General features: G+C 35.1%; 1 protein-coding gene across 3 annotated transcripts in view; it reads left to right on the top strand.

Moving 5' to 3' along the window:
• Positions 1-1801: 1801 nt before the first annotated feature.
• The window catches only part of LOC148939493 (neurotactin-like), a 53747-nt gene continuing 41986 nt past the window's right edge, over positions 1802-13562 (top strand). Inside the window, exons 1-2 of one of the 3 annotated variants that reach the window (XM_089107081.1) lie at positions 1802-1884; positions 6308-6425. In XM_089107081.1, coding sequence (XP_088963207.1) covers positions 6323-6425 — 103 coding nt within the window. In that variant the 5' untranslated portion in view covers positions 1802-1884; positions 6308-6322. Of the gene's footprint in view, positions 1885-2177; positions 2341-4855; positions 4875-6307; positions 6426-13562 lie in introns of those variants that run through there. The other 2 variants (XM_089107082.1, XM_089107080.1) reach the window with 2 other exon arrangements.

The raw sequence follows: 13562 nt of genomic DNA, 5'->3' as shown, positions 1-13562 counted from the left end.
TCCAATTATGTTGCCAAGTTTGTATGAATCAATCGTTGGCGCAGTATGTGTATCTGATTTTTCACTGTTTTTTACTATTTGTAAAATTTTTATTTGAAACAAATAAAAAAAAATAATAATAATAATAAATGCAGAAACTCGGGAAATAACGAATTTATGTCACCAGGCATCCCACGCCATCTACCACAGATCTGATCCTGAGGACTTCCGAATCCTATATTTGGGCCCGTAAAATCCTATTAAAATAGAACAGAGCCTATAATCTGATACGAACCGACCTCTCCGAACCCTGAAAACTCTAAAAAATGGAATTTGATATCAATAGACATACCAAAAGAATCGTATGGTTGTGTTGATTCCAAATATAGGATTCGTTCAATTTAGTGTTACCCATCAAAAGGTATGAGCCTGAGAAAATTTACGTGATTTTAAAAAAGGGGGGAAACTTCCCCTAAAAGTCAAGGAATCTTGATGAAAATCACACCATCAGATTCAGCGCATCAACGAACCCTAATATAGAAGGTTCAAGCTCCCATCTGCAAAAACGTGGAATGTTACACTTTTTACCAGAAGAAATATAACGAATGCGTGTCTATTTGTCTGTTTTTTTCCCAGGGTGACTGCGTCGAACCATTGGTCCTAGAATATCGAGAAAGGGCTCATTCGAATGGAAACACAAGTTCTAGTGCCCTTTTTAGTTACCAAAAAGATTGGAGGGCAACTAGCCCCAATTTCTCCCTTTTCCCACGAAGTCGTCTGATCAAAATTTTGAGATATCTGTTTTGCTCACATAGTTGAAAATCCCAGTAACCATGCCTTTGGAGGTAACATGACACCCCATAGCCCCCCGGAAAAAGGTCTATAAGTCATGAAATTTGCCCTTTGTTTACCCATATAGTATTTGTCATTGGGAAGTATACAGACATTTGTTGGGGGGGGGGGTGGATTTTCTGCTGGGGGATTTTACACGGGGATGATTTTCCGTGGGGAGATAAGTTTCCGGGGGAGCGGGGGGGCTTTCCAAGGGAAATTATACAGTGGTTGAATTTGCCAGAATTCCTTTAACGAAATTATTTGATTTATCTTACTTTCTCTGCCGACTAAATTTTACATGTGGAGATATTAAGGGGAATCGTCCGAGGGGAAATTTTTAACGGTTCGGAATTGTCTAGAGTTTCTTTCCATAGTCGGGGGGTGGGGATTTTCCAAGGGAGAGATTATCCATGCGGGGGTTTTCCACGAGATAAATTCCCCAGTGGGAATTTTTAGCGGGAACAACTTTCTACTAGGGGGTAGAGGGGATGGGAAGGTCGCGGGAAGAATTTTTTTGGAGAGGGATGTCCGGCATGATTTTAAAAAGTATCAGAAATTTGTGGGAAGAATTTTCCACGGAGACGGGATTTCCAGGATAATTTTAAAAACAATCAGAAATTTAAGTCTTTTTCAAATGAAATTGTGCAAAGAAATTTTTTTTACCGGAATCGTTCGCAAGAAATTTTCCGGGGGGATTGTCCTGGAAGACGATATTTTACGTGGGAAAAACTTCCCAAGGAGGGATTTTCCGTGGGGTGATAGAATTGTCCATGGAGGGGTAGCAGCAATTCCCAGCATTATTTAAAAATGATCAGAAATAAAAAAAATTTCAAATGAATGTGATGAGCAATATCAAGACTTAAACTGAACAGAAATTATTACGTGCACGAGGGGGTTGCTTTCTCCTCAATACGTCACTCTTTACGCTAAAGTTTTTTTAGAACTTTAAAAAAGCTTATTATTCTAACTAAATGACCCTTGTGTTTCAGGAGTTGTTCTTAAAGAATTGGGACAAAAAGTCAAACTTCAGAGTAAAGAGCAAGGTATTGAGGATGGTTCAATCCCCCTAATGTACGTAATAATTTATGTTCATTTGAAGTTTCGATATTGCTCCTTACTTTCATTTGAAAAAATTTGTTTTTTTATTTGATAACTTAAAGGTCCAATTAGCCTTTCCAACGTTCCCTGAAAATTTGAACTTGATTCCCTAAGCCGTACTCGAGGTATTGCAGAGACTAATTTGATAGCTTTGGTACATATCGTGTCTTTCAATTTATTTTGCTATCTAGCCGGGAATAGGTTCTAAGTCCCATCGGGGTTTATAACACAGAAACGTTTTTGCAGATCGGAGACAAAGCATAACCACCCTCCCCCAAGTCAAAATTCGAGGTCCAATTGCACCCCCCAACACTCTTTAGAAGCTTCATCTCAATCTCCTAAAATATTTCGAAGATATTGCAGATATGCTGTTTTGATAACCAGGATATCGTGCGCATAGTGGCTCCTGAGTTTTCTCGCTTCTTCAATGTGAGTAGATTCTGAATTTTACAGGGACTTCTAGTGCAAATCAATTAGATGAATAAAAAAACGACATTTTGATCTCTTTATCCCCTCCACCTAAACGATGTATCTGAAGCACTCAATACTTCTGGATAGTTTTAAGTTGACTTCTCTCCCCCAAGCCGTTCTTAAGAAAGTGCTATTACGCTGTTTTCATAACCTGGGTGTATAAATTGTTTTTATATTTACTTCACTGCTTCACCGTCGAAAGATTCTATGTTTCGCTGGGGCTAATATACAAATGTCTTAAATGGATCGGAGACAAACATTTCCTGGCCTATAAAGTTTATAGTCGCTTTGTCATCGCCTCCCAAATGCTTAAAGTTTCATGTTTACACCCCCCCCCCCTCAGCCTTTCCCAAGATATTACAGATACCTTATTCTAATAACCTGGCACAACACAGTGTTTTTTGATTTGCCTCGTTACTTAACTGAATTGATTCTAAGTTTCAAGGGATTTAGCAGTGTAAAAAGGTTTAGGTAAATCAGAGGTAAAATATTTGCAGCTGTTATCCTTCTTTACCCTACCCAATCAAAACTTGGGATCCATTTGCCCACCTGATACTCTCTTAAAGTCTCAACTTGATCCCCAAAGCCATTTCCCTTATACTGCAGATACGGTATTTTGATAACATGGCAGCTTATAGTTTCTTTTGGTTTTCCTCGCTACTTAACAGTGAATATATTCAAAGTCCCACTGGAGTTGATTGTGAAAAAATGTTTAGTGGGGGCTACGAATATTTTAAGATCCGCTCTAACCACAAAATTTGAAGTACCCTCCACCCCTAAAGATTACCTAAAAGTTTCAACTCCATCCCCTAAGGTATTTTGAATATATTGCAGATATGCTATTTTGATAACCTGGATACATTTAGTATCTTTTGATTTGCATCTGATCCCTCCACTTTATAAAAATTTGGGGTCCAATCGGCCCTCCCAACACTCCCTGAAATTTTCAACTCGGTTCAATTAAGCCATTTCCATGGTCAAGATGATCTTCTTTTTTAAATCTTGGGTGCACATTACGTCTTTTAATTAAATCAGTTACGTGTACCCGTTTCACGAGTATTCACTTGGAAAACTTTTGAAAATCTTGCTCCAGTGAAGATTCTCTTAGAGTTCCAAATGACCGGAAAACCAAAATCAAATATGTTCGCCGTTTCTACTGAAACCCATCTATGTAAAATGGTGATTTATATTATTTGATGCCGTTACCCTTGGCGCTACGGAAACTACGTCGATCTCATTGGTGTACATATAACACCTTTCTGCTGTTTTAAACAAATGAACATCATAAAATCTTAATCCAATACTGTAAGGCATTACGGGAGTACCGAGGAAAAATAGCCACAGAAGGGATGCCGGTTGCCCTCCAGTCACTTTCGGCCCTTTAAAAGATAACAAGAACTTTCAATTGCCGATTGAATGAGCTCCCTTACAAACTTGTCCACGCCTTCCTTACGAAGTGGTTAGAAATAAGGTAATAATGTATCATGGACTGTACATAGGTCTTTACTAAGGTCCTGCTTCTGTGCTGCCTCTGATATATGTCTTGCATTACGTGTTTTATTTATAATTTTTTTTATTACTGTTGGGTATTATCTGCTTGTAGCTGTTTTGTATAATTAATCGTTTCATTACTGCAGAATCCTTTCGAAGGAAACACAAGGTGTCCTCACCACTATATTATTGGAACCCTGGTATTTTACATCAGGTGATTTTCCTGTTACTTCAGGTATTTCAAAACGGTCAAAGTCATATCATTACATAAAGCAATAGGCATCTCAATGGTTTCAAACTACATGCCGATTTTTCTTCTTCTCATGGTGTCAAAAATCTTGGAAAAGGTTGTTTACATAAGATATTCATTTCTCTTGTATTTAATGTTAAGCCTGGTTTTCTTAACCCCCTTATCTCGTGTCATCACTATGGTTTTTCGCCTTCTCTCCTCAACCTCGTAAGCTCTCATTAATACTATTGTGCTTATGTATATTAATTTAAACAAAGGCCTTTGTATTCTTGATATTTTCTTATATTTTTCTGAAGCCTTTGACGTGCTAGATCACATGGTTCTTATAAGAAGCTTTCTTCTTTTGGTGTGCGTGGAGTATTTCGAGGGTGGTTGAAGTTTTGCCCGTTTGGATGGTTATAGTACGTACAAGTTTCAAGTTTTTCTCTCATACCTTTTGTGATATACAAAGGTGTACCAGAAGAATTGGTTTTTGGCCCTTCTTTTTTTTATGTCAATGACCTTCTTGACGGGCCTTCCAGGTGTGTGTATCCCGTCATCTTTGCTGATCACTGCAACATATTGATTACTAGAAATAATCTGTAATCGCTCAACGAGGTAATTTGTGGCGTAACAACCAACGCTTGAGGCGTGATATTAAACAGCCAAAAAAGTACAGTAGTGTATTTGAACGACCATATCGCATGTCCGAGCATACTTGCTGCTGTCAATCTCTTACAAGGAAGTTAGACCATAGCTCAATCCAGAGATGGTAAGTTTCTGGGTCTACATCTTGATTGCTTCTTATTATTTAAAACCCACATTCGCTCCCTTGTCCATCGGTGGTCAGCTATGGTAAATCGCACGAATTTTTATCTTTTACCTGGCATAATGGTTTCCCTATATTGTATTTTTGTGTTATCATCTGTCAGGCTTATCGTCTCTTGAGCATATAATTGTAAGAAAACCTAAATTTAGCTTATTCCGCATACTAGGGAATTCAACCATCATGTATCCAGTCTATGTTTATCTTGTCCTCATCCACAGAACTACTCCTCATGGCTACGTTCTTTCTTCGAGACACTTTATCCTTCCTAAACGTCCATTGACGGTAACTCTGGAGTACTCTCCCCTCTCCTCTTTTTTGAAAACTATTTACTGGAGTCCTCCTAACTTTTATTCTCCACGTCCGCTATTCATTTTTCTTTTTTTTTTCTTAGTCAAATGTTGACCAGGTCTTGTCTATTTTCTCTATTTGAGATTTTTTTTTTCTTCCTTGTATTCCTCTCTTTTATTAGTGTTTTTATTGTGTTCTGTTGTATATCCTAGTTTTTTCTTTTTCCTTGTTTTATTTTTCTTTGTCTTACTTTTTTTTTTGCAATGTGTAATTTAGTTTATTGCTATGGTAATTTAGTTTATTGTTATATGTCATGTTTTTTTTTGTATTGTGAGGCCCGTGCACTTCATGCTACATGTGCCAAATAACCGTATAGTGCTTTTAAAAGAAGATTTCTTTTTAGTTTGACGGGAATAATGATGACGAAAATGACGACTGGGCATTGATTTCGTATACATTTTATTTTCTCTTAGATTAAGACTCTTTAAAAAAGTATTTACTATATCACACCTTACTGCTGAATATAAAATGAGTCTAGATGGCGAAACTTATTTGATCTAGCTTCGTAATTCTAGATGTGAATGTTGTCATTCTTTTTTGGTTTAGTAACTTGTCTTGTTGTGGACCTTTGGCTTCTCCCATATAACCCGTTCCAAAGTCGCATTATGCATATTTTTAGGGGTGGGGCTGCATCTGAGCAGACAATCTAGGTGCAGCTATGTACTGATCTTGGGCCATTAGGAATTACATTCCATATCATATAGATCAATCTCAAAAGGAGGGATTTTCCAGGTGTGAACCCCTCCCGTCACTAACTTGACACCGCTTTTTTTTATTCAGATATATTGTTTTTCTTGTATTACTGTTGTTTGCTGAAAGTTTTCTAAAAAAGAAAAACTAATTTTTCAAGCTTTTCTTACTGCGCGAAACTTTTTATTTGCTTCATATTCGATTTAGTTTCTTTGTTTAAGCAAGCACTTGTTGAATACTGTTAAAAACTCGAACAGAAACTGTTTATTCAGTTGTGCCATATTTTTGAATAGACAGTTCAACACGAACTTATAATTGGCAATTATTCTTTTTTGTAGGTTCATTTAACAAGTATGTCACGATCTACAAGATCCAAGGGAAGTTTTTCAAGATCACCCAAAGTCAATAGAGGCTTTTCATTTTGGATAAATAACAACTTTGGAAAAATAGTGTTACGTGAGTTTCAACGATTATTTCTTTTTGAAACAGACTTTGCTGTTTTATTGTCTTCAAAAGATTTCGCAATGCTCTTATGGTCTTTTTTATTGCTTTTTGGTTTGCTCAAAGACCATGAAAAGCTTATAACGCTAGAAACTTTTGCTCCCGAGAGGGACATCATCAACTCCATCTAGTGCCTCCAAGCAAGAAACTACAGCTAATCATAAAAACTAAGTAAACATGTTTAGTTCAGTGGCGTCAATTGAAGAAAATGTAGGAGGGGGGTGTATTTTCTTAGACTAAAGGAATTTGTCGTTTTTTTTTAATTCTTAAGCGGAAACACCCAAAAAAAGCATTTTCAATGGGAATATCTTCCGAGAAAGATATTAAAGATCTAGTAGGTGGAGGGCAAATGCTCTCCCCTTTGACCACAGAACACGTTAGCTGTATACAATCATGGATACTAGAAGAAATATTTAATTGAAATAAATTCTATGTAGGATAAGTGAGACATAATTTGATTATGCTTCTGAGTTTTAGAGTGCAAATATCTATGGATTTTGCTCTTGTCTAATTTGTTAATCACGCTTAGATTCTCACGGAGTCGAGAGTTATTTAGTCAAATAGCTACTAAAATAGCTTAGTTTTTATATAAATATCGTTTCAAGGGCCTTCACTTGGGAGAACTTCAGCTCTCTCCTTCCCCACCTAGTAAACTAAATTTTAAAAATAAAAAGATTTGTAATGTTTAGAAATTAAGTTTTTTTGTAACAAAAATAAACCGTTTCTCAGAATATACTCCCCCTTTGGAAAACATTATGGATGCTACTATCCCTGCCTCGCCTTCGGCGAAATTTCTATGCGTACCCCTGTATAGTTTGCGGTCAGTGCTTTTTATTTAATTAAAATAGAGAGCACACAATTAACCTTCTCTGCATAATTACCAACTGAAGTTAATTCGTAAGTGAAAAAGTTTAAATAGCATAAACGTGCCAAATGCTTCGTTCTGTCAATTGTTTTACAAATTCAATTTTTGGTTTGATGAATAGAGAACATGTCAGATACAGGAAATTAACTGAAAGGTTAAAACACGCTGAAAGATGCTTCCTCTGAAGCTATTGCTGTTTCTATAAGAATTATTGAATTTTTATCCAACATCAAAATCAAAATGAATTTCCATTTAATACTTTTCATTTAAGCTTAAGCTTCCTCTGAAACAACTGCAGTCTGTATAAGAATTAATGAATTTTTATTCAACATCAAAATCAAGATGAATTTCCATTTAATACTTTTCATTTAACCTTGTTTTGTATTCTTGCAGCTAAACTTGGTAACGATGTAGTTATTATTCAAAGGGTTCATAGCAATCAACAGTAAGTAAAGAGTGATCCTTGTCAATGATAACCAAGATTCTTAACTATGTAAGTTTGACGACAATATTTGCATCAAAATATTCTGTGTTTATCATTCTGATTCCAAATGTATAAATCATTAACTGCTGAATTATCCATTAATATAAAGGTTATTAGTTTTCAGATTTTCTATAATTGTAGACTAGAGAAAACCCATCAAAAAAGGGTTCTAATCCTGATGAAAATTTCACTGAACATGTCAATTAAAATTAAAATGTCTGAGATCCCTAATACGGGAGTTTCAAGTCTTTATCTGCAAAATACAAAATGTAAGTTTTTCCCAAAGAAGGATGGTCATGGACCCTGTTATTTTTTCTGTTTTTATTTTATTTTTTCTTCAGGTTATTGTATGTTGTATATTCGTAAAATATCGGGATAGGGCCCACTCTAACGGAAATTAAAAGGTCTAATGCCCCAAGGAAAAAGGATCATGATCCACCAAATTGCCGATTTCTGCCATTTTATCCCACAACAACTTTAGCCCAATTTGGGTTAAAATACTATAATGTGAAAATTTCGAGATAGCCGATCGGCTATCAAAAAACTAATTATTTTATGGTTCAATTTAAAAAGCTTTATTGCCGTGAAGTGATGCATTTATCCCTAAATATGTCTGTGGTTAATACAGGATAAAACAGTTGTTTAGTAAACTCTATTTGACTGAGTTGATTTATTTGATGCCTCATCCATTTATGTATAATAGAGTGTACTATATTTGCTGCACACTAACTACCATTAAGAGGGTATGTGTTTCTTTCTGGGGCGGAGGGGATTTTCCAATTTTCCATGAAAGCCTTTAAATAAACATGGAGGGGAAGGGGAAGCCCCTTCACTTCATGATTTGGACTAATTGTGTAATATAGCTCGTGAAGGGGTGACAAATCCCCTCTTATTTCAGAAATATTTGAGTTTAAAACCAAAGACAATTTCACGTGTTTACATGCAAGGGGGTTGGGGGCATCTCCTAAGACCAAGATTTGTCCATTTACCCTCACCCCCTAGCAACTAGAATATTACGACCTGAGACCTTATTTTTAGCATTTCCAACCGTTCTCTCCTCCAACTCCAAGAGAAAATATTTCAGGGGGATTATGGATGGTTTTTAGAATATGAAAACACCTGCAAATACCAACTGGATGTGTTTATTTATTTTGAGAATACATCCAGAGAAATATAAGTTATGCTTTACCGTAAAGATACTGGGACTTAAGTGGGAGGCAGTCCTCCTCATATAAGATGAAAGTAGAGCACATAAAATGCAGTAGGTTGAAGAGTGAAAGTATATATTTCCTTTGTGTTTATTCTAAAATAAATTCCATCATCTGACAAGCCACTGGAATCAAGGAGGAAAAGACTCAAAGCATTTAAACTCTAAGCAAAAGTAAGTTGAAATCAGACTATAAAAGGCCTCTCAACTTCGAATGGCTCTAAAGATTAACCGAGGGATTCCCAATGTATGCATTATTAATGAGGGTACGAGCGAGGCTAATCGATGAGAGCGAGCGAGGATAATACATTAAAGGACGAACTATAGTTAATAATGACTGAAAATTTTAAAATAGATTTTATTTTTCCGGGTTGCAGCGGTAGCTAGCAACCTAGTAAGAGACGATCACGTCCAATGTTATCTCTACAAAATCCCTAATGTTAATATGCTTATATTAAAAGACGAGCATTGAAAGAGCTAACCATTGCATATATTGGACTTAGTTAGCAGCCTGATTTTTTGAGGATCGTCTCTTACTATTCCAAAGAAGAATAAGCCGTAGGCTTTTTCATGTTTGTAATATCCTGCTTTTTCCTGTTTGGGGAAAAAAAATTAATAGTTACTGAGTCTTGAGTAATTCATACCCATTGAAATTCCAGAAATATCAACAAAACAGTATTCTTTCTCAAAATTTGCCTTGCTTTGTATATTGGTTGTGCAATAGCTGGTTATAAACCAAAATACAAAAAATTATTCAGCAGCATGCCAAAAGCTAAAACTAAAGACATCAAAAACTAAAAAATAGTGGTTAACGGAAGAGAATTTTTTAATTCTTTTAAAAATAAAGAATTAGGTCATTAAACTGTGTACTGAATTACCCACAAACAACCAAACACCAAATATCAAGGAGGCACACTTGTGCCTCTTTAAAGAGGCGACCCACCAGTAGAGGGGGAGGTGCTACTCCGGGACGAACACCGTGCTGCCATCTACAATTTAGTTTAATGCTGACGGGACATAATTTATTCAAGGATTATCGATCGAGTCTAATAGGGGTCAAGGTCAATCGATCTGTTGTTGTTGTTGTTTGGCCACGTGTATTGGCATGAGGGGTTATTTACATAATCGATGGGGGAATTATTGATTCACGAGCGTGGGGAATTATGAAACAATAAGGTCATAGAGTCCCTAGGGAGAAGGATTACGTAATCGCTAAATGACCTCTTTTTCCAAGATCGATTTATTTGTTGTTTCTATGCACAATAACTCCGGGACGTAGGTTGCACATGCGCATTGAATTCTAACGGGAAACAGTATACAGGTTTCTATCAAATGGCTAGTCTTCTGCCAAAATCGGTTACGCTGCTGCCTAATCAAAAATTTGTATGTCACTTTGGTTACTTTCCTTTTACACGAATCAACAAGCAAAATTAACCAACTTCATCGAAGTTTATTTTCATATAATGTTGCAGTGAATGCTTATACAGCCTTATTCCAAGACTAAGAGTCGTGTCATCTCGTCAAAAAGTTGGCAGAAGCAGTTGACGGAATTTAATCAAAAAATTAAATTTAACTTTAATTAGTAAATTAATTCAATCGTATGTTGAAGTTCTGCTGACGAAAAAGTCACCAACTAGTTCGGAAAATGACACGATACGCTTACCATAGGCAAGCCATATCGTCGCCTATGGACATAAGGCTTCAATGTTTTATTTTTTTTTCCAGGGGCTCTTCATATGGAAGGAGTGGTTGTATAAACTCCGGAGGGGGCTCATTCAATTAGAAATTGGAAGTTCTAGTGTCCATGATCAGAGGGCAACTAGCCCACTCCACGCCCTCTTTTCCCCAAATGCATCTGATCAAAATTTTGAGAGGGCCATTTTGTTCAAAATAGGTCAAAGATCAGATAACAGAAATTCCGAAGTCGACAAGACCCACCAAAGCCCGGGGACACGTATTAAAAGTCATGAACCGGTGTCATATAACGTTCTTATTGAAGGGGTGGTCATATAAACTTCAGTGGGGTCTCATTTTATTGGAAATTTAAAGTTATAGGGACCTTTTTAAGAGTGAAAACTGATTGGAGTGCAGCTAGCCCCCCCCCCCCCCGCTCTCTATTCCCCAAATGTATCCTAGCTAAATTTTGAGATAGAAAATTTGTTAAAAATAGTCCAAAGATCATACAAGAATGCCTTCGGAAATGACCCCCAGCCCCCGTGGTATGGACTGCGTTTTATGGAAGTTGCCTATTGTTACTTCGATACTATGGGGGGGGGGAATCCCCCATAGCGCCCGGGGCGACGTTTGTAACTTATGCAAATTACACATTGTTAACATATAAGATTTTCTGGAAGGGGTGGTGGTATTAGCTTTGCAGGGGGCTTATTCGATTGGAAATTTAAACTTCTAGTTATTTTTTTAGAGTCAAAAGTGATCAAAGGGCAACCAGTCCCCCTCCTCTCCCACTCCCTTTTTCCCAAAGGCATCCAGTCAAAATTGTGAGATAGCCATTTTGTTCAAAATAGTCCAAAGGCCAAATAACTATGCCTCCAAGGTTCAACCCCCTACCCTCCGGGGCGTTATACTTTGATCGTGAATATTCAAGTTCTCTTCTGAATTTTACCAAAGAACACAATTCAATTTTAATTTCTCCAGAGAAAATAAAAAGCTGCCACTTCAGTTTTAAGTTCGCCATGATATAAAAAATTTAAAGTTCAGTTCTAAATTTCTACATAGAAGATAGGAAAAGTTATACTATGATTGTGATTATTTTCTATGAAGATTAAAAGTTTCACTTCAATTTTAAATTTTCTTCAAAGAAGTGAAGAAAAGTTCAACTTCAATTCTGAATTTTCTCAATGAAAATGAAATAAGTTATTGATAATTTCTATTTTCCCAAAATAATATAAAAATTTTCCACTTCAGTTCAGATTTTTCTCAAACAGATGAAAAAATTTAAAATACTGTTCCAAATTTTTCATAGAAGATAGAAAAGTTCTTGTTATCTTCTGAATTTTATCAAAGAACATAATTCATTTCTAATTTCTCCAGAGAAATTAAAAAGTTTACATATCAATTTTAAGTTTACCAAGACATAAAAATTTAAAGTTAAATTCTAAATTTTTCAATAGAAGATAGGAAAATTTATACTATGATTGTGATTATTTTCCATGAAGATAAAAAGTTTCACTTTAATTCTAAATTTTCTTAAATTCAATTCCGACCTTTCTCAAAGAGATGAAAAAAATTAAAGTTATGTTCCAAATATTTTCCCGGAAAAAGTTCTATTTCAATTTAAAATTTTCTCAACGAAGTTAAGAAAAGTTCAAGTTCTCTTCTGAACTTTACCAAAGAACACACTTCAATTCTAATTTCTCCAGAGAAAACAAAAATCTTCCACTTCAGTTCTTTATTTCACAAAGACATAAAGAAATTTAAAGTTCAATTCTAATTTTTCGGGGGAAGATAGAAAAAGTAATAGCCTACTTGTGAATATTTTCACGGAAGATAAAAAGTTCTAGTTCAATTTAAAATTTTCTCAACGAAGTCAAGGAAAGTTCAAGTTCTCTTCTTCTAATTTTCACCAGAGAAAATAAAAATATTCCACTTCAGTTCCTTATTTCACAAAGACATAAAGAAATTTAAAGTTCAATTATAAATTTTACTTTGTAATATAGAAAAAGTAATAACATACTTGTTAATATTTTCATTGAAGATAAAAAGTTCTATTTCAATTTAAAATTTTCTCAACGAAGTGAAGGAAAGTTCAAGTTCTCTTCTGAATTTTCTCAATGAAAAAGAAATTAGACATTGATCATTTCTATTTTTCCAAATAATATAACAATTTTCCACTTTAGTTCAGATCTGGCTCGAAGAGATGAAAAATTTAAAATACTGTTCCAAATTTTTCACTGAAGATAAAAAAGTTCAAGTTCTCTTCGGAATTTTACCAAAGAAAACAATTCAATTCTAATTTCTCCAGAGACAATAAAAATCTTCCACTTCAGTTCTTTATTTCACAAAGACCAAGAAATTTAAAGTTCAATTATAAATTTTTCGGTGGAAGATATAAAAAGTAATACCTTACTTGTGAATATTTTCATGGAAGATAAAAAATTCTAGTTCAATTTAAAATTTTCTCAACGAAGTGAAGAAAAGTTCAAGTTCTCTTCTGAACTTTACCAAAGAACACACTTCAATTTTAATTTCTCCAGAGAAAACAAAAATCTTTCACTTCAGTTCTTTATTTCACAAAGACATAAAGAAATTTAAAGTTCAATTCTAATTTTTCGGTGGAAGATAGAAAAAGTAATACCATACTTGTGAAATATTTTCACGGAAGATAAAAAGTTCTAGTTCAATTTAAAATTCTATCAACGAAGTCAAGAAAAGTTCAAGTTCCCTACTGAACTTTACCAAAGAACAGACTACAATTCTAATTTCTCCAGAGAAAACAAAAATCTTCCACTTAAGTTCTTTATTTCACAAAGAAATTAAGAAGTGTCAATTTCAAGTCTAAATTTTTCGGTGGAAGAT

The sequence above is a fragment of the Artemia sp. Qi Xiang Cuo genome, chromosome 21 (assembly GCF_049724085.1).
Source record: "Artemia sp. Qi Xiang Cuo chromosome 21, ASM4972408v1, whole genome shotgun sequence".
In the NCBI taxonomy this organism is placed as follows: domain Eukaryota; kingdom Metazoa; phylum Arthropoda; class Branchiopoda; order Anostraca; family Artemiidae; genus Artemia; species Artemia sp. Qi Xiang Cuo.
Note: the sequence above shows the minus strand (reverse complement) of the source record. Positions and strands in the feature narration are given on the sequence as shown.